This window comes from Elaeis guineensis, chromosome 2 (genome assembly GCF_000442705.2).
Source record: "Elaeis guineensis isolate ETL-2024a chromosome 2, EG11, whole genome shotgun sequence".
Taxonomy (NCBI): Eukaryota; Viridiplantae; Streptophyta; class Magnoliopsida; order Arecales; family Arecaceae; genus Elaeis; species Elaeis guineensis.
In genome coordinates, this window is record NC_025994.2 from 105,214,586 (window position 1) to 105,240,079 (window position 25,494).

At 36.5% G+C, this 25,494-nt stretch overlaps 1 protein-coding gene across 2 annotated transcripts; it reads right to left on the reverse strand.

Annotated features, from left to right (window-relative positions):
- Positions 1–232: 232 nt before the first annotated feature.
- Positions 233–24,829, reverse strand: LOC105046011 (lysine--tRNA ligase, chloroplastic/mitochondrial). Of its 2 annotated transcripts, XM_010924489.4 has the most exons (15): positions 24,650–24,796; positions 24,204–24,453; positions 22,965–23,177; positions 20,108–20,219; positions 19,631–19,739; positions 16,410–16,467; positions 15,248–15,316; positions 12,376–12,483; positions 9,699–9,791; positions 9,399–9,503; positions 6,489–6,695; positions 4,904–4,998; positions 2,833–2,923; positions 1,186–1,359; positions 233–520 (listed from the first exon to the last, which is right to left on the reverse strand). In XM_010924489.4, exons 2-15 carry the CDS (start codon positions 24,438–24,440, stop codon positions 416–418), a joined length of 1,776 nt encoding a protein of 591 aa, XP_010922791.1. In that variant the 5' UTR covers positions 24,441–24,453; positions 24,650–24,796; the 3' UTR covers positions 233–415. The 2 variants fall into 2 exon arrangements, with proteins under 2 accessions (XP_010922791.1, XP_073108617.1); XM_073252516.1 differs by having other exon boundaries at positions 24,204–24,829.
- Between the last annotated feature and the right edge of the window lie 665 nt (positions 24,830–25,494).

The window sequence follows — 25,494 nt, forward strand, 5'->3', positions numbered from 1 at the left end:
GATGCTTCGACCAGCTTAACCAGAAGTTCTAGTCTGATTTTTAAACCATTGATCTCACGTAAAAAGATGCTGACCGCAAAAAATATATCATGTATTTTTTTCCTAAGAAACATTATGCATCTTTATTTGCTTCTTTTGCTCCCTATGTATATGGACTAAAACGTTTCTTGATATTACAAAATAGGGAAAGCATCCCTGGAGTTTTGCACTCGCATGGAAAAATATTTCCCAATAAAACAAGAATCACAAAGAAGAATTATATAACAATGAGGTCGACAATGAACTTACAACGAGCTGAACTTCAAAGCTAATGGCTTGGAAAACAGAGCCCTCATCAACACGCAAGTTACATCTCCAAAAAATTCTTGTATTATATTTATATATATATATATATATATATATATATATATATATATTAAGATGATACCTGTTGTTGAATCTTAAGGATAGGGAATGCGATAACATCCCGTATACTAGCAGAGTTCGTCAGAAGCATCACTAACCTATCAATTCCAAGTCCCTGACAAGTGACAGTGAAAATAATCAATCACTATCTCATATATGGCATACCAAGATAAATAATTATCTATAATGCGTTGCAGAAATTCTCAACCATTATCTGATAAAATGTGAGCACATTAATTTTAATGATGATTGATGCGCTCAATAAGAGAAAATTTGGCATACTGAAATACCATCACAAGGACCCACTTAGAAGTAGTCAAGATTTGGTAATTTAACAGCTCATGACATATCAAACCGAGACCTATACACATGTCAATATTCTTCAAATAAGTTCTAAAACAGATTTCTTTACTAGGTTTCGGTTTGTATGCTCGGTGAAATCCAACCTTTGAGATAAAAGCATCGATCCTGGATGCAGAAGGATAATGTCATAAACAACTTGTCAGGCGCAAAACATGTGAATGGAACTTCAACAGCATTTGACATTTAAAACTGTTTTCTGAATGGTATGCACCAAATATTATGAGTCCTTTTAAAACTAGTTAATAGTAGGTTAGCATTACTTAATAATAGGTTAACATGAGATTCGCAAATTCAATTGTGTAATGCACATGCATAAAAAAGACACTTGTATGTTTCCGTTTATGTTTAATTTTGAAAAGAAATATCCAGAACATGACCTTGGTGCAGATGCAAAATTAATCAGTTGTATGATCATACCATTCCTGAAGCAGGGGGCATGCCATACTCTAGACAAGTCAGGAAGTCCTCATCCAAAGACACTTCATAGGAGCAATCATCAACCTCTGTTTTCCCTTCAGCAGATTTTGAGCCTGTAACAAGTGCTGCTCGCTTTTTATTATGCTGTTTAATTTGCTCTTCAAAGCGATTCCTCTGTCACAGAAAAGCAAAAAAAAAAAAGGGTCAATTAAGGCTGGCAACAAAACAACCAAAATGGGGAGATATCTTGAAATTGCAATCCAAGAAATGACACAGGCCGCTCCAATAAGGCTATTAAGGGGAGAAAGAATAGGTGAAGTTTTAGATAAAGATTTAAAGAAATCTGTTTTGGCATTTGCAAGCTGGCTATTATGGAAAAACAGTTGTGATTGGATATCTTATGCTGAAAGAAGAATGTCAGATCAAATTTCTAACTCTACAGTACTGATAACTTTTCTTGGTTCTAAAAATGCAGTCAACTCAATCAGCATGCCTTAACCAATCATAGGTGTGCGGGCATTAGATAAATCCCTATATCAAGTAAATGACATGATCAAATGAAAACATACAAGCTAGTTTTTGATAGCAGGTAATTTTAGTTATAAATGTTCTCATTTAATAAACATGCAAAAAAGCCAAAAAATGTCCAGCAGAGATTAAATTGCATTGAACTCTACTTCATGCAGATAAAAATATGATATGCAAACAGAAAGTTGACCGATACAACTTTGGTGAGCATAGTTTGATTTCATTGGTTATCATAAAAAATGAAGGCATCTTTATTTTTACTGAGGAAAAAGAAATCAGAATTCAGGTATAACAGAGCAACCCATTATGAGGACGTTCAGTTTAAGCTTTGGGCACATGTAACACGGCTGTACCAGAACTGATTTTTGCACTGGCTGGATTTTTTTCGACACAGATGGATATGACACTGTTGGTCAGCTAATTCCAAATGTCAAATAAGTACCAGGAGTGGGCCTTCATGCTAAACTTCAGCGCACCAGGAAAGGGATAGCATCAATCTCATTTTCTGGCAAAGGTGAAAAACATCCAGAAAAACTAATTTCAAAAGTACACTGTCAATACTTAATCACTCGATACCTGTTCACTTAATGTCAAACTATATATGATTGGCAAACAAGGAAATCAGACCAAAGTCCCAGATCTGATGACCAATGAACTCACGCAAGACGTTTAACTTGCATGACCAGTTTTAGTTATGCTGTACCAATGGTCATTAACGGAGTAGGCAAGAAGCTAGGCAATAACTGATTCCGATAAAAAGAGGTGGCCCAATGCATAAGACTCCTGCCATTACGGTGTCTGGAGAGAGTCAGATGTTCATGTACACAGCTTTACCCCCGCATGCAGCAAGACTGTTTCCATATTTCGAACCTGTGACCTACAGGGTTAAAATAGAGCAACCCTGCCAGCACGCCCAGTCTCACCCTCAATAACTGATTCTGCTGGGCATTCAAATAAGTATAAAACCATAAGCACCATGAGGTCTCCTGATATCTGGCCCAAAATACCATAACAGATGAAAAAGATACCAAACTGACATTGCCACCATGCATGCAGTACTTAGAAAGAAATTCATATAAAATATCTCAGACCGCAATAAATAAATAATATATAGAATACCTGATCCATTGGATCAGTAAGTTCAGAGAATGCATTGGCAATCTCACGGCCACAAATAAAGAGTTCAAACCTCTCAGTCAAACCTGCATATCTGCAATGAGGGCACAACAAAAGCCAGCATGCAGTGTTAAGAGAAAAAAATATAAAAGTAGGCACAGTAATTAAGTTGCAAATCATAAGATTAATAATCAAGTATGAAGATGACACCAGCAACATATGGAGCATCACTAAAAGGAATTTCAGAGAGGTTCTATGTTTAACTAATGATGCCTATTATAATGCTATTGTCCACTTCAAAGAAATGAACGTTGCAGTTGTTTTCTCGTTCAAAAACAAGACAAATGAATCAAAAATTTGATGGTCTTAGAAATTCCCAAAATATAAACTCATATGCAGTAGCAGAAAGATATAGGGGCTATTTGGATCCTATAAATGGAGCCTTATGTAGCTCAAGTTGCATGTGCAGGCCAGCCCACATGTTGGGATGCTTGCAACTCGAGTTACACAATAAGTTGAGTTGCTCATGAGTCTGCAACTCAAAACCATCTCGTGATAGATCGACGCGCAATCAAAATGGCCATAGAATGAGTTGTGGTCATTCATGTAGGAATCATAATTTTTTTTTTTTTAGAAGGATTTTCTCGCTTCCATTCCATTCTCCTTTGCTCCACCGCCTCCTCCTCCATTGCCGCCCGCCCCCTCCACCTCTGTGCCACCATCGCGCAACCTCTAACCCCCATCCTGCCCCTCCCCTCTCCTTCACCTTCTCCACCACCTCAAGGCCTGCACCATCTCCCACTCCCTACACATGGGCACCCAGGTCTTGGTCCCTCTACAACAGTGGCTTCAGCACTGACCTCTTTGCCCATGACACAATATCTCCAAGTACGTCGAGTGCTCCAACTTGGCATCTGCTTGCAAGATAACTCCAAGAAGAGAGCTTCCTTGTAAGTCAACTACTAGAATTTAAGTTGCAAGATTACTTAAAGTTGAAGTGGAGCTTCAACTACAGGGCTCCAAACAGCCCCATGCAACAATAGTGGGATTGACATTCCACCTTTTTTTCTCCAACCATTGACTAGCAGGTTGATACTATTACTGGAATTTTATGAAACATAAAGACGTGCTAATAGCAAAACAACAACAACAACAACCCCAACAAAGTGGAGTTTTCAGTGATACAAAGAAGCCCTGCTTCACTTTGCCTCAGACCAGAGCACCACCATTTTTCTAAAAAGAGTGGCAAAACTGCCAGTTACCTGGCTATTCTCTGAGTTCAGATCCTCACAAGTTTACTCATGAACTTGAATTGAAGCTGGGTAATTACGCCTGTCTGTGTTTTGCACAACAGCTGTGATGCAACAAGGCCCATGTATTGCATAGGCTGCTGTCCCATGTATAGCAAGGGGCCCGATGCATCATACCCATCATGCAAAACATGGACAGCCATGATTGCGCAGCTAGACTCTCAAGTTGATAATAGATGGGCTGCTGTCCCATGTGTAGCAAGGGGCCTGATGCATCATACCCATCATGCAAAACATGGACGGCCATGATCGCCCAGCTTCACTGTCAAGTTCACAAGTGAACTTGAGAGGATCCAGATTTATTTTTTTTATAGGTAAAAATTAATCTTTTGGTGGGTTAATAGCCCTAGATCAGGCTCTCAAAAAGAAGATTAACTGAACAATAACTGAAATTCTTTAAAAAAAATTAATGGTTTTTTCCATGTTTCCTAGTGCTCATAAAAAGATGAATATAGGCTAGTAAAAGATATTAGTAACAATACAGGATCACAATGTTGACTCCAAAGTTATGGAAAAGACTTCTAGATAATTAATAGGAAATAAGTGTTATCTTGTTATTTTCAAGAAATCATTGTACATTGTTACTCCAGCCATGAAGGAAAGCACTGGCTATATCCTGAAGAAAAAGAAGTTAGATAACTGAAATGAATGTTCACTTAATTCTTAAATAAAATAATGAGGACCAAAAGAGTCCTTTTCAATAACACTAAAGGTAATCTATGATACTGCAATAAAGCATAACTAAACTGCTATGGAGCAATTACCTTCGGTGTGGTTTGGCCAACGGAGATATCTCAACTGGATAGTCCAGAACGAATGTTGGTTGTATAAGGGTTGGCTCAACAATGGTCTCAAAAACCTGAATTGATAGTATATTTTTCCATGTTCAGATTCCATACCAAAATGAACTAGCATAGCTTGAAGAAATAATCAAGAAATAAGCTGCTAAAAATCTCTCCAAGTAATTTTCACATGTTAGCATAAAGAAATTACGTGCCTTATTTTAGTTACATGTGACAAAATCAGCATCATAGTCTTCTGAAGATATATCAAGGTTATGTATTAGAGTTGTGTATTTGAAATATTAACATTTAGACTACAACAATGCAGAAGAATTCACCATAACATGATGATGACCTCAAATATATGTCATACACAACTGACCAATCCCCAAGAGCCTCTACATATCAGCTTCTTTGCAAAATATAAACTATAGGTATTTCAGATGGTTTCAAAAAGAAGAAGAAGACTGCATTCAGAATTATCATTAGGAAGTTATCAGGTAAATTGCTATTCAAAATGAGAACACCATTTTGCCTTTGGAGATTCTTAGGAGGGATAACATATTCCCCTCTTCTTCTTTATGTAAAAAAATAGTACAGATTATGATAACTTTCTTGACTCCGCCCATGGTTTGCTGGGAGACTTCTTCCATCAGAGAGTTGGACCTGGAGGAAAACTGGTCATAGTCATTTTTTTGTGGTCTTGATACAACTGTTGCTGTATCAAAACTGTGGCAAGAAACCAAGCAGCTGATCATAATCATTACTTGTCCTTGGCTAACGCTAGGCTACTTGAACATAGTTTTACCAAAATCCATGTGAGGACCTAAGTAGTAATGGATGACTTAAAACTATTAATGGATCATGAGCCCAGAGCAATCATTCTGCTGGAAGTGGAAGTGTAGTAAGTTGAATGAAGCCATGATAAGTCAAGAATGTAATAAAAGTGACGCACGAATCAGATTAGGATTCATGAAATGCCCGCAAAAGTGAAAATACAATTACACAATTGGTATCAGCAAAACATCCACATAATCAGATACTAGGCCTGGGAAAACATCAACATGCTTATGGCAAAATTTTTTAGCTGCCCATAGAAAACAAATGAATTAAATTTTTAAAAAAAAAATTATGTCCACGTATGTGTCAAGTAAAACTACTACCAGCATCGTAAATTTTATCTGAATTATTGATGAATCCCCAAATTTTTTGCAAACTCTCCATTGGAAAAGCAAACTCCAATGTATTCCTAAACAACTCGATTCAGTAAGCAAAATACTCCCCTGTCTGACCTTGTGACTTTGATTGTTAAAGCAATTACATTAATGGCATGTTCGGTAAGAGAGATGTTTGGAGCATCATTGAAAAATTAAGAACTTCTTGAGAATGTATAGATTGTTTAGTTGATTACCAATATGATGTTTTCAAAGCTCTTAATCATTCCCTAGAAGGCACGCATACATTGTAATAGTATAATACATTATAATCAATAGTAATAACAAAAAAAAAAACCACCAACTAAGGATAAACAGTTTCAAGTTTCAACACGTACAAAGATTTGATTTACCTCATTAAGAACATGTCCCACAGATGGGCATGTCTGAACTAAATTATTATCTTTGTCTTCTGATCCAATACCCAGTATCCCTTTTGCAACTTCTTTGGCATCTTCAACATTATTCCCAAACTCACTAAAGTCAACACCAGTGGCTTCTTTAACAAGATTATGCATGGTTTCCTTCCTCCATGGTCTTTGGAGAGATATTTCAGTCCCCTGTGGAATATTACATAATCACTGGGATTACATGCAAAGTACTTCTCAATATCATGTGAAATAAAAAACAGAAATAGAGAATAAATTTATAACACTAAAGTACAAGTGGTTAAGTAGTCCAAAACCAATTACACCAGCATTAATGACACTAACACATTTATGATTTAAACTGGAAATATAACAGCACAGATTCTTCTTAGCACAATATCTGATATTCTGATGCAACAGACAAGTTATATATGTTACAGATCCAAGACTGGAAGCAAGGAAAGAGAAATGTTGCTCTTCTGATTATGTTGCTACCCCCAGCCATAAATTTTCCAAATCACAATATTACCATCAACCATGAAGAAAGTCCTCCCTTTAAGTTTGTCATAATGCAGACAAATTATTTTCGCAGGATCTTTATTGTTCTTAACATAATCCTCAGCGGAAAAATTTAGGAATGATTTAATCTCGGTCACATCAAAAAGTTTCAGAGACTTATGTAACATAGGGGCCATTGCTTAGTGCAATTGTAAAGGCTTCGTGCAAAAAAAAAAACCAAAAAACAAAAGCAAAAACAAAGGTTAGATCTGTCCCAGTTTGCCCCTCCCAGGACCCTGGGTTGCTGGGACCATAACCAGGTAATGGTCTTTTAATATAACCAGGTAATTAAAAAATAAGAGATAACCAAATGATCATTATCTGTAACTGGAATGCTGAAGATGTAACTATCTAAATTTATAATTAAATTTTTTTACGGTTTCATTTATTATGAGAAATATGACTAAAAGACAACAAAAATAATATATTGAGTAGCACATTGCTCATCTAGATGTGAAACAGACTCTCCTACATATACCCTCGGAATTTTAGTAAACAATTCTTACTCTCAAATCTTTGGCATCAGAGAAGCAAATGGAACAAGCATATCTTAAAAGAAAAAAAAGTTCTAATAAGAGAAATCATTGCATGTAATCACGTATTATAAATACATGATATAAAAACTGCATATAATAGCAACAGACTAGTTCTTGTTATCAAAAATACTTATGCTTACCGTACTGATATGGCAAGGTATAGTCAGTACAGTACTGGCATGTACCCTGTGCACACACATGCTCCCAACACTTTTCTCACTCACAGCCGTGGCACCACCCAAAACTAGATGGTACGGAGCAACTCCACTTGGTTCTAATCTGCGCTGACTGGTTCGGCTCATATGCCAAACCAAACTTTGATGCCATACCAGTACCTTACCAATATTGTAAGGTACGGGACAATATAGGTCTGTACAGGTAATTTTCATATTTCATGATGGACGCATTCATCATCCTAGAGTCATCATCTTATTAGTTGCAACCTACAAAGATTGAAGAATTGGTGCAAAGCGGTACCAGCGATCAAATTCACAACCCTACAATTGAATCTTCGAGATTTCTTAGAATAAGGTATAGTCATATTATGCTTCCATAGCAATATACCTGAAGTTGACTTTAAAAAACATGAACTCCCACATGTACCATGTAGATTTATAGTTGACCCATAATTTCTACACAAGTTACTCTACGTCAGAGGAAACTCTATTGGTTTAATCCTTAGGACCTGTTTGGATAATCCTATTGGATCCTTAGGATTGGAAACGTAATTTCTAGTAATTATAGAGTATGTGGCCCAGCCCTGCCCACATCAACAAGACCTCTCCTAATCCATTCCTAAAGAATGAAAAGAAGAAGAAGAAGAAGACCTGTTAAGGTCTTTATTCTACCAGCAGGATTTGGGCCGGTCCACTCTAGAGAATTTCCTTTGAGTCCTGTGAATAAGGTCTAGCCTGGCCTATGTTCTTGTGAATCTTGTTGGATTGTACAAGATTATCCACACAGACCCCAAATGGATGGCCCAATCCACAAATCCAGCAAGAAATTCAGCCCAATCCTACTGGATTCCCCAAAAAAGCCCTTAGTGGCAATAAACTTCTCAGCAAATATTTGACTACCAAACGATATCGATATGTACCAGGCAATACTGCACTAAACAATAGAGAGCTGATACCTCGTATGTCCCCCCTACTGAGTGTTGGCACCAAGGGATGTATCATGGCACAGTTGATATGGCCTCTACCAGTTCGATGCTGGTATGGGTGCCAAAATCAATAGTTAAACCTTGCTTCTTGGTGTGCCCCATAACTTCCCTCAGAAATCCTCTGCAGACCTGCTCTGCAGGCTGATGCTGCTATGTAAGCACATCCTTACAATAAATTGCTTTTTAAGAGAACCATTTACCAAGAGTTGTTTCCATACCAGGAGAGTGGGTTTTAATCTCCTGTACTCAAGAATTATAAAATCAATATTCTGATATTTGTAATTAAAAATTCTTATCAAGATATTATATTCTCACATGTTTGATGGTTGGTGAACTCATGATCTCATCTAAGCAGAGACTTGCTTCACAGATGATTTCTCCACAACAAAGCTAATATAACATCAAAAAATTCAGATAGCTATCATGTAATGCTGTCTTCATGTAATTAAATAGGATATTAACAAAAAATGATGCAATGGAAGTGATGCAATGTTAAAGCAGAATGCATGAGATCAAGTGCATGCCGAAGCATGATGAACTAAGAGCAATAAATTTCCAGCTCCTATTTTTCGATTTAAAAGAAAACAAGGTTGTTGTGAGTAGACTATGACTGGAATGGTGACAACAATTATACTATACCTGATAATCGATGTTAAGCTTTCCATGAACAACCAGAGCACATCGAGTAACTATTTCCTCTGCCATGTTCATCATGCTCTGATAGTCTGAATATGCTTCATACATCTAAATGCCAAGATAGGACCAATATGAATCAGTGTTTCCTTGTGAAAACTAACTCTTAGAAAAGAATATAGTGATGAAATAGCAAGCTTGAGAAAGAGATCATCAAAGGCTGCTTATGATTTGCAATGGAATTTTACATGCACTAAACATCTGGGGCAATCACAACGAAGGAATTAGAATGAAATTAAATGTGACCTCAATTGTCGTAAATTCAGGATTATGACGAGTCGAAATGCCCTCATTTCGGAATATTCTCCCTATCTCAAATACCTTCTCAAGGCCACCAACCTGCCATTTAGAGCAAAAGAGGAAATTCTTTAAACAAAGCATTAATTTCAAAAAACATCAGAAAAATAATATAGTCAAGACAAACAAAAACAACTGGTGATCTGACGAACTCTTGCAGAGACTAAAATGAATGAAAATGATAGGATTTTATATATGGCCTGTACATCACAATATCATATTTTAAATACATATCAGTGATTACACCTCCATTTTGTTATGCATATAGTGACCAACATGCACATTTGAATGCAATTTCTGTTAACCAAGTAATAGAAGTGCCTATTTGAACTTTCCATATAAGCTCCCCAGATTGAGTCACAAGCATCGAACAGCACATCAGTTAACTGCTAATGGAGTTTACATAATTAAGAATTTAATTACCGGTGTGTACAGTCTGTACCCACGGTACAAGTAAGATACTGGTAATCTGGTACCGATACACCCATCATACCAGTATCCCGTCAATGTGTGGTATTTCATCTATATTTTGCTATGCTAGCACCAAGAAGTATATTGTGTCTTTCTATGGTACCATACCCTCATATAATCTTATGCATCTCATATACCTATTTGACATGCCCATCAAATCCTGTCATTCGGGGCCCCATCACTTGCATAACCCAACAATATTATAATGATCAAGGTACAAAATCCCGATACAGGTATCCATAAGTGGGGCAAATCAAGTATGGTACCAAACATATTGTACTATATTGGCACATGGAAGAGTAGTTGGTGGCAGCACAGCAGCTTACACCTTTTTTTGTGCCACTAAGAAAGCACATATGGGTCCATTTTGCTCCAACAACAATGAACTGGTACGGTCTGGTACTTAAATTTTAGATAAAAATTTTGACAAGATTCAAGCATAACTGTGTGTTGTCAAATTACAAAAAGGAGGTTTTCCAGCTGAATTACTAGCTCCTCCCTCTTTTCTAGTGAAAAGAGACACATATTCAAATGACTGTATGTCTCATTGTCCAGTTACACTGTAAACCAACTAAGCATTTCTCATGTTAAGGACTTGGGTATTATGTGTGTGTGTGTGTGTGTTTCAGATTTATGATCCACCATGATGGGATCCCTTAATTTTGCACAGCTAGTTAGGTCTGATTTGAATTGGTCTAATCCCCTTTCCATTTGTTTCACAACTAGCATACATGTGGATTCCCAATTTCTTGTGCATACTTTCCGTATTGGGTTTTCCACATCCACATTTATCTGCTCTTTTTGTTGTCTCTTAATGACTACTGATCCAGTTACCACTCTCCTCAATCATTTGTCATCCCTCAACTTGGAGCTTGGAATTCATTTTAGCTGTTCAGCATATCAAGAGTTTTGACAATTTTGTACAATTCATAGTCCATCTTACTCTCTCTTCGAACTCAAAGGAGACACATTATTATGTTTGTTCAATCTCCAAGAAGCTTATCTTAAGAATTGCAACATGCAAGGCTGAGATATGCTAGACAAACTGGCGGAAACCTATCCAAAGGGAGCTTACAGACTATTTGGTTGACAATCGCGCCATGGCCATTGTTGCACAATAACTATTTTCTTCAATCCAACTATAATTAAACTGTTCCCAAGTGTCACATTCACACCAATATGAGACTACATGAATAATAGGAACATATAAAAGCTCTGTACATTGTTGATAATTTATTGACAAATATTTCCATTCTGAATCATTATACCTCTTCAACACAAGAGTACCATCTACATCAGCATCACTAATGACTTGAAAAATTCTCATGGCTGATCCAATTATTGCTGGATGCTGCACCTATACGTTGCTAAATCTATTCATTGCTGAACTAATAAATCAATAAAGATACAAAATATCAACTAAAGCACTATCAGCACGTATATCACTTATTAAGTCATGTTGCTTTTCAATGTTGTCCGGTACATCTTGAAAGTATGATGAGGTCATTTCTCACTTTCTATCAATTTTTAAGATTTTCACCTAACTGTTACCCCAACCAATTCAGTATCCATTCATTTACAAATTTTGTGAAATTAAAACAAAAAAATATATGGTTACAACACATTCAAATACAATGAGTATGATGCCATGCTGCACATTTCATGTATAGGACCATTGTTAAATCTTAATGCACAAGACATGTACAGAGCAAGCTGAACAAGTATGTGTGATAAATTCTATGCCTGACATTCAGAAAACTAAATACTCCCTACAAAATGAAAATGCTTCATTTTTAATTTATTCATCTGGAAGTGAAAAGCATTCATGGAAAAAAAGGAGCTGTGAAACAAATTGATGAGCTCCTGTTGATAGTGAATTTATCACTTGATAGAAACGAAGGGAAAGCATTATTTCATGGAACCATCCAAAGTGATAAGTGCACAGCTTAGCTGCCATCTCTGTTTTGCTAAATGTCAGTTAGACAATTCATTTTAAATGGGCATCTTATTCTAAAGCTAATAATGATTACAATCACTCATTTAAACACATCCTGACGAGCAATTATAGAAAAGATGATTCAGAAGGTGTTAAAAGATGCATTGCTTTAACATTATAAAAGCAATAGTTAAAATATAAATGATACTCCAACCTCACCAGCATTCTCTTCAAGTGAAGCTCTGTTGCAATTCTTAAATAAAGATCTCTTCCAAGTGAATTATGGTAAGTAACAAATGGCCTAGCATCTGCACCTCCAGCTGCTCCCTGATTCACCAATTAAAACTCTTACATGATGGTCACCAACTATCAATAACAGAAAGTAACAGATGCAACATCCATGTAAGATTGATGTCTCAGAACTCTAGGACACCAGTTGCATGCATATGGCTGTTGATGGAATAGAAATTTAGGATAACAAAAGGATGATGGTGAAGGACACTGTATTATCATTGCTTAGTATATTTATAAAAAGTTTTCACTGTACACATGATGCTGAAGGGCATCAAACTACTAAAAGTAATAACTGGAGAGCAAGCTTGACTGCAGTTCCCTAATTTTTGCAATTCAATATTAGAACAAGGCAATCAAGCACAAGTAGAATTTAAGACAAAAAAGAACTAAAGAACACTAACAGCATTACATATAGAACAGCTTGATAAAAGCAAATAAAGGAAGTGACTATAATCATATAAGATAGGATCCATTTTCCAATGTCCTGCGACTTTTTCTGTTAGCGTGTCGGACTAGCATAACTAAGTCATAAATCAAGAACCGATCACCAATATATAAAATTAGCATGTGAAATCAATAAGGATAGATGTGAATATTAAAACAAAAAAAGGCTCATAGTTACTTCAGGCAGTCTATGAAAAGCACATAAACATATATATAGGACTATAAGCAAATATGAAGGTCTAACATCAGAGATGGAAAATGTATTTCCACGCCAATGTAATTCCCAATAACAATTTTGGGAAATTTATGTGATCGTCCTTGCATGGATGCAATAATTTTGTCTCAGAAAACTACATCATAGGATTGTAATTATTTATTTTTTTTGTCTCTCTGGGTTGTTAATACTCATCAAGGTCTTGACAGCTAGAAAGATTACAGCCAGGAGTATAATGTTGCGATGATCCGAGAAGCTCGCTGCATACATGCGATATGTCTATTTGCCTAGATCAGGTCCCCATTCTAGACACATTTGAGCCACCTAACCAATAAAAATCAAGGCCGGCACTCAAGATCAGTTTGCAAGCCCTTAACACCGAATCTATACAAATGCCCAATAAGATAAATCTATGTGATGATGTTTCCAATCTTATGGCAAGTGCGTACTATTATGAATTTTAAAATTTAACCATCAAAATTTGATTATGTTAACCAAGTTGCACATTGGTTCAGTCATATTAATTTCTCATATCTTACATCAATAACATCCTACGAAGTGCATATTCTTGTTTGTTTTTTTTCACTTCTTTCAATCATCAGTAAAAAGTATGTAGGAAAAGAACAGGTAGAAACATGCAGGACAGAATCATCAACAATAAGAAACTAGCCAAGGCATTATCCACAGTTAAGTACTCTTCAAATACCTCTCCCAAGCAATTTCCTTTTTCTTTCCTTTTAGACTTGAATTATATAGGAAGGGAAAACAAACTACATATTTCCTCCTTGTCTGCCCTTGCCTTTCAATTATGCAAATATTTTCTTCATTCCTCTACTTTTTCTTTAATTTTTCAAAAAAGATGCAGCTAGGAAGGCTGAATCACACCGAACCGGCCAATCTGGTGTGTGCCGAACTGGACCAATTGGCTACCAGCAAAGTTTGAACTCTGAACCATACATTTGGTTCAATATAACATCACCAATCCAAATTAAAAAAAAGAAAAAAAAAATCTTTTCCAACTATGGTCGTGCTTGAGACCTTTGCCTCCCCGTGCTCAAACCTTGATGGCAAGAGGCATCAAAGGTACACATCCTCCTCCCCCCTTCTCCCTCTCTCTCACATGGGGTTAGGGTTAGGGTTAGGGTTAGGGTTAGAGTTTCAACACCCCCACCCCGACGATGAGGACCTTCCAGCCCTCTCTTTCTCCTTTTCCTCTCTCTCCCCTCCCCCCTCCCTCTCTCTCCCTTCCTTCCTATCGTCTCTTCCTTTCTCTCCTTCCCCCTCTCCCCCTCTCTGCCACTCTTCATTTCGGAACAGGGAGAGTGGTTTCGAACAATTTTTTTTATTAATTTTGAATGTTGAATTAAAATCAACACATCCTTTGCCAACTTCTGTTTAAAATCTGAAAATTTTAAAAAAAAAATAAAGAGGCTGAAATGCCCCTGGCACCGTAAGGTACAGATCCATAGCGTACCGTGCTGGTCGCCAACTAGCACAAGTTCTAGTACCTATTCTGCGAACCTTGGGATGCAGTCTTCTTCTTTTTCTCTATCCATTTCTTTAAAGGGAACACACTCTGCACCTTGATTACCAGAATGTTTTTGTTGGGTTGGTGACGAACAAAAAGGAAAGGAAAAGAAGAGGAGAGGGGTTTCTCTGTCCAATTTTTTAAAAGAGAATTAAGAACATACTTTGCACCTTGATTGCTTCATTGGGATGACTTTGTGGGCTAGCCAAAAAGAGGGATGTTTATGTGGGTCAGCCACAAAAAAAAAAAAAGAGGACGAGAAGAAGAAGAATTATGCCAAGAACCTCTATTAATCTTTCTCTTCTATTTTGCTAATTATATTCCTCCTTTTTTTTGTTTCTTCTTCTGGCGTGCTTTTTTTTTTTTGCATTCACTGAGTGTTCCTTGTAAATTATATCAGACTTGATAAGAGCTAATGCGGTCTCATTTAAAAATATTGGTCCCATCAGCAGATCAAATCAAAATAACAGTTAAACACGCTTTATCTCTGCTTACAGTTGGAAGAATTGGTGAAAAGACTGATCATGCATGTACCCGGAATAAGAGATGCTACATGTGTCCAAGAAACACTAAGCATACTGAACCAAGCAATAAAACCGCAATAGGCAAACCTGTAAAACCGGAGTCTCAACTTCAATAAAGCCCAAAGATTCCATTGTCTTGCGGATCTCAGAGACAATCTACATTAACTTAAGAAATGTATAAACACCAATATGCAATAAAAGAAATAGACTAAACAACATAAAGAAGGGAAACTGTTTGGCATTAATGTGGCATAAATATATAAGAACAAGAGTTTGAGAAGTTGTGATCTTTCCTGCAGAAATATATATGAAAAATTAAGCAGTTCCAAGTAACGGTAACTGGATAAGATAATAAAGGATCAGAAAGCAGACTGCAGAGGAGTATAGGATCTTAAAGGAGTTTGGAGCATATCAAGTGGTGCAAAAAACATAACTGTTGCTCCAAAAAAAAAGCTGATTAGAAATCACCCAGAAGCAACAATAAGTCAAAACACAGATGGAAAAGCCATAAAAGCATGATGGGGTCCACTACAATATCCAGAGAAATGAAATTACAATAGCAAATATCAAAGACTAGCAGGACCGACCATATTTGAGGCAGTAAAGGGGAACTTCAATGTTGACCAGTTCAAAGAACAAAGTAACTAAATATTAACATAAATAATTAGCATAACTTGAATCATGATACAGCATGCAAACAACAAAGAATTACAAAGATGGAGAGAAGATGGGGAAATTAGTTTTTTGGATGGCTAATTTAAGTTCTTGCCCTCTCTATTGAGCGTTGTGGCTCTTCTATCTTCTCTATCTGTAGTTCTCTCCAGCCTCTGTTCTTCTCTCTCATTCTCTATTTTCTCCATTTTTCACATCTAATTATTCTTTTTTTTTCCCATTTTGAAATGTAAAAAAAAAATTAAATGAAAGTTATTTTAGCCATTTATTTCTGCAGTCTGATGCGACATGAGTCTGCACCATTTTTTCCCTCTCTTAGTCATCACTTGTATTAACCAAATCCTTTGTGGTACAAGAAGATAGAAGGATAATGTAGTATGCCCCATAATATGCTAGTACTGAAGGATAATATTTTATGTGCCATATATTGATATCTTGTAAGGACAATAACAAGGAAATGAATAGCAACTTCAAAAGCATAAAGCAATATTAGAGTTCAATTGTTCAATTATGTTTACCACACAAAATTAAAAATATCAAAGTGTCTTAGAAAACAAAATAATATATGATTTACCACCTTTGCTCTTATTCGAAATACATCAGCAACCTCAGGATTTGCAATCATGTCAACATACCTGAGCATAAAGATAAAACTAAGATTAGAGAGCATTTTATAGGAAACCAACTGCAAAACCAAGTACAGTTAGCTAAGACATGTTTTAAATTTATCATAGACATGACTTCTGGTTCAGCAATCATCTTCTCTAACTGGTGCCCAATCAAAAATAAAAAGGGGGGAGACCAAAAATATTGCAAATGTATCAATAGGCCTTGCATTTTAATAGCAGGCAATCATGCATGAGCATCCAAGTATAGCCTCCCTGCTACTAAAGATCTTACATTGACTGAAGTGTCAAACACATAGCATATTATGCACATTTTACAATAAGCCGATATTTTCAAATTTAGGCTTTATTTAACCCCTGATTCAATTCTCCTTGACAATTTTTCCACTTAAGAATACAGTATAACCTTTCTTTGTAGATCCAACACAATGTAATGTTTCCATCTCTCAAATCTTGAAGGAACATTAAAATAGCAACTGTAGTGCTCGGTATTTCAATATGGAAAACAAAATGTGTATTTGAGTAATGAGTCAAAATAATTGATAAAATAATTATATAAAGATGAAAAAGAAGGGGAAAATAGAAAACTTCAGATTTGGTGTTAACATAGGAGGAAGATGGGAAAGAGGCACAGATTTGCTGCTCTATTCCTCACAGAAAGAAGCTATTCAAACCATAACTGTTTGTATGGCATGAAAGTCAAGTGCAGTAGAGAGTTAGTCAAGCAGTTCACCCATATCGTCTTATATACACCTGAGATCATGCCTATGAAAGGCTAAGATGGATCCAACAGCTTCCTCTTGATAACAAATGAATCCAATTCAACTGGAAAATAATACCTATATCTAATGTTTTAACCAATTATCTCCTGTTATCAGCCCAAGCTCTGCTCAGAACCTTATATAGAGTTTGTACCCCCAAATCTGAGTGAAAAATATTCTACTTTAAGTGAACTGGAATAAATCATAATCCAACTAAATACAGACCCAAACAGACACTACTGCCAAAACCTTTAAAAACAAAAGGAGGAGAAGGAGAAATGGGACCTTAGATCCAATATGCTACTAGATGATGAAGAAAGGAAGGAATCATAAAACTCTATAAGCTAGTTTCCATGCAAGCATTCATGCATCAAGGCCTCAAAATGTTTAATTCATCTCATAAAGCAACAACTAGTTTCTTAACCATCTTGATGTCTCTGTCTCATAGGCAGCTAGCTCCAAGCCCTCTTCTTGTCCTATGCAGTGGCTTGGGGATGTTTATGAACCTGCTTTTCTTATACGTGCAAGAAATAACTGCCAATTAAGTAACTGTTTTTTCTTAGACAGAGCAACAAGTTCATCTCCTGCACGTCATTTTCAAATTCACATAGCCTCACATTCTTTCATGCTTCGATCGAAAAATCACAGCAAAACCAAAAGAATGTGAGAAGTGATAGGAAAAACATCATGTAGATCTTTCTCATAACTGAACAAAAGAGAGAAAGAAATAAAGCAACCATTGCTTAGCAATGAGCTTCCCATCTCAGCAATTAAGCTGCATTAATTCTGCACCTTATTTAAGGCTCGGCAATCAGCTTCTCCACCAGATCTCTGGAGACCAGTTCCAAGGTATCATAAGGTTACAATGTTTTCCTGCATGCAGCTTAATCTTGAAAATGCTTTTGCCTCATAACAGCATGTTAGACCATGCCTGGTCAAATTACATGGAACCAAAACAACTTATGCACTCAAGTGTCTCCCTTTTCATCCTCAATATCTACAGTATGGTTAGGTGGCCTTCTAAAACACTTAGATTATATGTAAATATGCCACACAACAGAAGTGTTTCCTTTTTGGTAAACCAGGAACTGTGTTAATCTAGAGTAGATACATCTCATGTGAGTGTGTATATATGTCTTTGTTTGTGTGTCTACGTATATATACATGTACCCATACATTTATGCATATAAGTATGCATGTATATGTATGTATGCATGTTGTACGCATGTATGTATATAGAGTGGTGAAGGATATGTCTTGGAACAACTCTTTATTATCTTTAAGGTTTTAAATCCCGAACCCAAGCCATGTATCAGCCCGAGGCCCAGTAGAGATGCTACTGAGATTAAGGAAGGTGCCATCCCAGCACCTGGGATATATAGGAGTCTCAGTGACTCATTGGATGCCATTCTTTTTGTTTTTAATTGTTGTTTGTTGCTTTTATGATTGTTTACAGGGCCTTTTAACTTTGTTTGTCATAATTTACGTTTATGGTTCTGGTACCAGTACCCACACCATTTTGGTATCTTATATTGCCTATGACCTAAAAGCCCTACCCTTTCTTCCTCTATTTCCAATGTTAATACTCTCATTGAACTAGAGGTAGTTGGTCCATTTTGAATCTTTACCCCAACCAAGTCAAAGTAGAAAGGAGGAACGGAATATTTGGACATGACAACTAACGTTGCAAGCAATAGTGCCATGTTCTTGATTAATATGAGGAAATTTTGAAGCCCCACTAAAGAAGGTATTTCAGTGGAGAAAAATACAGCTCATGTATCATAAACTATTTCAAGATATTTCTTGTCTAATAATCTTGATGCATATAACACTAGTTGGTGAGGTACCTATGTGGAGATAGTTAAATCTCTATTGGCCACAAATAAAGATCATCACAGAAAAAAGGTTTTCTTTTGTCAACTTACACACTTGCAACAGGCTTCTTCGAGGTTGCTTTTCAACCCACAAATAAAATAAGATGGCAAATGTTTAAACAAGAAAATACACAAAAAAACTAATAAAGGCAAACATACAATGCATCATTATAGACACATCCCTAAAGCTGATGGTTTCAAAATTAAGCTACTCCCAGATAACATCATATCATATAAAAATCATGTGCAAAGATTCTAAATTTAAAACTAAAAGACTCAAAGCATAGTATATAAAAAGAGTATATTGGTGTCAAACTACATATGAATATATCAACTTGTTGAATAAAACCAGCAAAGATATAATGAAACTCCATAAAAAGTAATGGAATTGAAATCCTATATAGATATATGAAGATTATTTAAAATTTAAGGCAAAAATATTGATTACTTATTATAATAATATTAAACATTTAATCATTGTTCTATTAAAAATTAAATCCAAGGAAAAGATGTATGAGCCAGTGAAGAGAAACTAACCTCTGACGATACCGCTTATCGATATCAGTTAAGCCATGATATTTATCTGGTAGTGGGAGCAAAGATTTTGTAAGGATTTCAAAATACTTCACGTAAACAGACAGCTCCCCTGGAAAAAAATAAGGTGATTAACTAATATGAATGTTCAAGCAGCAAAAATACCTATATGGTAATCTCAACCAGCAATAATTCTTTGGAAAAGCAGATATGTTTATGGTCCTAGATAACATATGTACTGTATTAGCTACAACTCCAAAAATTGGCCAACAGACCCAAACTTATACTTCAAAATTTAGCCAGCAAATTTCCATGCCTTGGCAACACGCCAATTTGAAAACATAAGACTAGATTTTTTATGATGAGAAGCACAAGATTGTATCAGTGTAAACATGAAGCAAAAGATCCAGAGAAAATTTTGAATGCCAAAAGCAAACAAAGCAATTGATAAGATACAAAGGGATTTGCTCCACTGCCGACCTTTCTCTGTCCTCTTTATGGAACCACTTGCACCCAAAATATCGCCAATGTCAACGAATGTCTTCAACTGCTCGAATTGATCCTCTGTCAGGCTTTCTTTCTCGCAGTAAAGCTGCAAATGAAGTGAAAACATTAGAGAAACCGACACACATGCATATACAATTGCTTAATAAAATGAGATCTAGGAAATATGGATAGCACTGAAGCTTCTGCGAGTGCTAAATGCTTTTGGGAAAGCTCTGGATAGGAGAAATCAAAGGCGAAGCAAGTTTAAAGTGGAAGGAAGAAATCATGCAAGTAAATCAAAACAATGGCATAAGATTAGGAGTACAAATTTACAAATCAAATGTAACTAGACACAAAAGCCACAAAGTGAAGAAAAAAAATCAAACATATTATCCTATTTTCAAGTAGTAAATATTAGTTTTAAGTCTCGATACCATACCCCCTACCAATATCAACATGGCACTCCCTAAACCACCACAATGTACGAGTCGGCACAGCACCCATACCATTTATCTATATAGAGGCATACCATGATCCTATGCATACTTTATCGTATCCAGTACGAACAGTTGTCATTCCAATCAACATTGGACAGTACTTAAAACCTTGGTATTATAATGATGGAGTGTAAAAGGAGCTGATAAAACGATATATTTTCTTATTCTTTTTCCTTTCTCACCTTTCTTTTCTTGTGCTTTAACAACCTCACATCCTTGGGAGTGTATGATGAGGTATACTAGCACAGTAACAAGTTCCCTTCAAAAACCCATCATAGGACAATGTAGAATTTCAAAATATGACCAAATCAATGCAAGAGATGCACATGATGGAATCTTCACAATCCTTATGTCTGCCTTTGCTACAGAAGAACCACCTGATTTTGAAGAGGGCGAAGGGGAATATACATTAATTTCACTCCATCTTCCCACTGAAACCCATGCTAGCTTTTAATTCTCTCAAATGAAGGAAATAAAAATGAACTGCAATATTAGTTTCACTCGCCAGTTAGATTTCACCAATAGTTATTGCAAGATAAAACTATAATGACTATGATTTAAGAGGAGTTATGATTATTTTTGAATGATTTAGAAAGGACCATTTCCATTTTCAAGCTAGATACACCACCCAGACCTGAATTTAGATGGTGGATAGTCAATAGCAGCTTGAGAGCTAGTCAACAAGAAAGATGCACATATAATGTAGCTTAGGTCCATATTTGGTCAAATTTTGGTTATTTTGATTTTGAATATTATTTTCAGTTAAATTGCTAGTTTTATTGTCTTAGATGTCTTTTATTGAAGAAAAACTTTAGGGTCATTTTCCTAGAGGCTTTTGGGTCCTGATATGAGCAGGATTATCATCTAAAGGTCCTACTTTGGGTTTAGGATGGGTTAGAAAAGATTTAACTTCATTGAGATTGTCAATGGAAAAATTTTTATGGCCTTTCATATGGGATCCTAGGGAATTCTGAATGTACTATAGATGGAAAAACTTTAGTCATCTTTTGTTAAGAAAATGAATAGCTTTTATATTATTAATTTAGATAAGGAGTCCTTTTTGAGTCAAATTGTTTTAGTCATGGACTTAGGTTCAATATAGGTGAGTTAGGTCCTTTCATAGGACATATTGTTTTATGGTTGTTTGAGTCTATAAATATGCATCATGAGAACTCATGAATTATATATATAGATTATTTTGAATGTAGTAGTCCTTTTTTGGCGATCTTACCTTTTGTCACAAGATTCGCCGTCTTAGTACCGGACCCATACCTGTAGCATCCTATTACAGTGTCAGTACATAGTTTGATACAGTGCGAGATGGCATATCGAATGTCGGTACAGTACGACACACTGAACTGGTCCCGTATGGTACAAGATGTATCGGACGGTTCAACCCGGTAAAGCATTCCATGTTCTGTGATTTCTTTCTTTCCTCTCTACCTCTACTCTTTAATTCCTACTCATTAAATGAAGTACTTCTCCATTTTGGAGACCTTGCCTCCTCTTCTTTGCTGTAGATGTGAGAAAGATATATATTCAGATCAATCTATATCTGAAATTTATTTCAGCGCATATTTATTCTCCTTGCAGCCCTAAATTTAAGATGCTACATGGACCTAACTTAATGGGTTCAAGGTGAGGCAGAGAATACAAATTGTCAAAGAAGTACATATGAAGTATTCAAAATTATAGAAGTTCGACATTGCTGCAGGAAGAATATTTGGCATTTTTTAAGTAATTAACTAGCAGATGTGGAATATGATTAATATATAATATTAACATAAATACATACTTTACCAAGGCATCCCATTTATCCAGCACTAAGTGCAAGTATGGACTGGAAAATATCAAACAGTAATGGGTTATTGGCTAAATGCAAAGGTATGTGCCATTGTACAGGCCATAATAATTCATATCATAACATGATGGCATGTAACCATGTTCCAAGCAACTGCATCAATATGGCTACCATGTATGATACAGCAGTACCTACAAAACTCTAAATAGAGCCTATAACCTGCCAACAGGGTATGTATCATAGAATGTGGTATCATCCATGCTGGCACTTTATTCTCAATTTATAGCAAGTCAAATAGTAAATAAATTTATTCAGCACCAACTATATAAATGTTTAGGAAAATATAAAATTCAAGTATTCTATTTATTGCTTTAATGCCTAGGGCATAATGGAGCTAATCCTTTTCTGCCCCTTTCCTGAATCATGATTTAATAAAAGTTGGCATCTAAATTACTCGGTTGGCTATATGGTGCAACTATAAAAGAAGATAGGAGTTTGAAAGTGTTATTTTATAGCTTCAGAAAGAAGATAGGTATAGTAGAAGTAGGCAAACCTGGATCATCCCTGAATCATCTCTTATAGTCAAGAAGGCAAGTTTACCAAATGCTCTGCGAGCAACAATTCTTCCTCCAATAGATACAGAGACTTCCTTACATTCTTCACCATTTGCCAAATTGCTATAAATTTCCTGAAGCTGGCTAGCAGTGTGACTTCTGTTCCACATATATGCATAAGGTTCATAACCCCTGCTCCTCAACTCTTCCACCTAACCACGAAGCAATATTTAGGGTTAAGCACAGAAAAGGAGAAAAAAAAAATCAGCTACAATATAATAACAGACATATGTTTTGTATATTCAGTTATATTTCTGAAAGGTCGATTGAGTCAATGAAATTGCCATGAAATAAGATGTATACTAATAGAGCTAACCATTTTCTCAACTATAATACAACACAGAAAGAAAAGAAAACTGGACACGATATTAAGGAGTTTCAGCTTCCTAGAACTAAGGACATAAAGAAAGTTGAAGAAAGTCCTCAAGGTTGCAATAAAACAGATTATTAAAATAAGATGCAAGGTCCACCATGTAGTCCTTTCACCAATCACAAAGTACTGGACCAAGAAAATATACAAATAGCTACATGTTTAAAGATATTTAACCTCTCAGAAGCTAGAATTAAGAAAAGATCGAAATTTAGCAGCCATAAAACTTAAGAATACTACGATATATCTTACTATCATGTATAACATTAAAGCCTGGCATGACTGCTTGATGAATCCTGAATACTTGCATCGAATTAATTTCCCTTAAACATGTAGGAACTGACCTTATAAAAACGGACTAGTTGTTGAGGTAAGTCGATTGAGAGATCCAAACTGATCCCATCGATTGGAATTTGAATGTGAACCTTATGCAATATTCAGAACTTGACCCATGAACAATTCAGTCCTATTAGTCTAATAACTGTTTCCACCCTATCAATCATCCCTCGCTATGCCGTCTCCACTATCTCATGCTCCCCTCCCATTTTGACGAGGATAAATAATAAGCAATAAATTCGAACTTGTGAATTTCTGAATGCCACGGAGAATAACTTTCTAAACTAATATACTGATAGAAACGAATCAATTAATCAGCCGATGCTAGCAACGATACATACAGGTAAGAAAACCTTGAATCTATGGTTTTCAACTTGAGTTCATTTTCTTGAAGGAATACCAAAAGAAGTACATCTTTTCTTGATGTTTTGGAGACTAAAGAATAAGGTGAGTTCGAAAGGAGGAAAGTTGCCTTTTTAAGACGGATGGCGCGAATGGAGTCTCTGTCGGAGGTGGAAGAGGAACTTCTGCGGCGGCGGTCGGAGGTCCCGGGAGTGACGATGGGGGAGGACGTGGCAGCGGCGGTGGATGAGGGCGAAGAGCAGCACCTGACTCTGGCCCTAGTTTTTGTCCTGATGTTGACGGGAACGGCCCTGGAGACGAGAGTGATGAGGTGCGACGAAGACTTCCATACCCTCAAGGCAAGCATTCTTGTTCTTGGCCTTCCAACGAGATCAAGGCAGGTGAGAGAAGAAAGAATGGTTAGAGATAGACGGTGGGGAAGAGGGGAGGGGAGGGGAGAAAAGGAGGAGGAGGAGGAAGAAGAGTAGGGTGGTGAGCGATGGCAATGCGGCGGCTTGGGGTGGGGCGCAGAAGGGCGGTGGCGAGGGAGGGAAGGAGGAGGAGAAAGGGGCGAACCTGACGCGCGTGGTGCGAGGCGGCGTGCCGTCCGGTCTGGCGAAGAGGACAGAAGAGATGTGGGGTGGCGGAGCGGGGTACCGGGGATTTGGCGGCGGAGCCGGGAGAAAGAGAGGCCGGCGGAGGGAACCGGAAGGGAGAGGGATTCTTGAGTCTTGAGCTGGGATATGGCAAGGAGATATTTAGCAGCTTACTGGTGTCTTTTTCTTCTGATGAACCAGGCCCGAGTGGACCAGGCCAAATCTCGGAGCATATGCACGGTGGATAACGCCAATCGGGAATTGGTGAAATACAAGGGGTAATGTGACGTGTTATGCACCGTGGGATTTGGTGGTCCATTGGACCTTGTCCAAGTAGTAAATAATTTTTTCGTATCAGCCCCTGAATTTTTAATAATTTCATGTTAATTGCTTTTTTTTTTTTTTTTTACTTTTCCAAAATACTCTATCGGAACTTAAGCATTTTTATCTTTGACATGAAATAAGAGGGAAGCCCACCTGTACCATAAGTATTGAGGTACTGTCCAGATCATTGTGATGCATCATCCAGTAATTGAATCCAGAAAAATATCTCAAAATTGTTCCACTTATTAAAAAAAACCTAATAGCCTTTTACGAAAAAAAAAAAAAAGGCAGCTCAAATACAGCCTATTTGTTAAATAGCTTCGGTCTCTGAAATCAAACCCTATCTAGTTCAGTTATTAAATAATTAATTTGACTTGACCTACATAATCCATGATAAATCGGATTGGATCAACTCAGTGATGACAAGATAAATGGGTCTTAAATATGTTAATCATAATTTGAAAAGATCGATCATGTTGAATAAATTTTAAATAGGTCAAG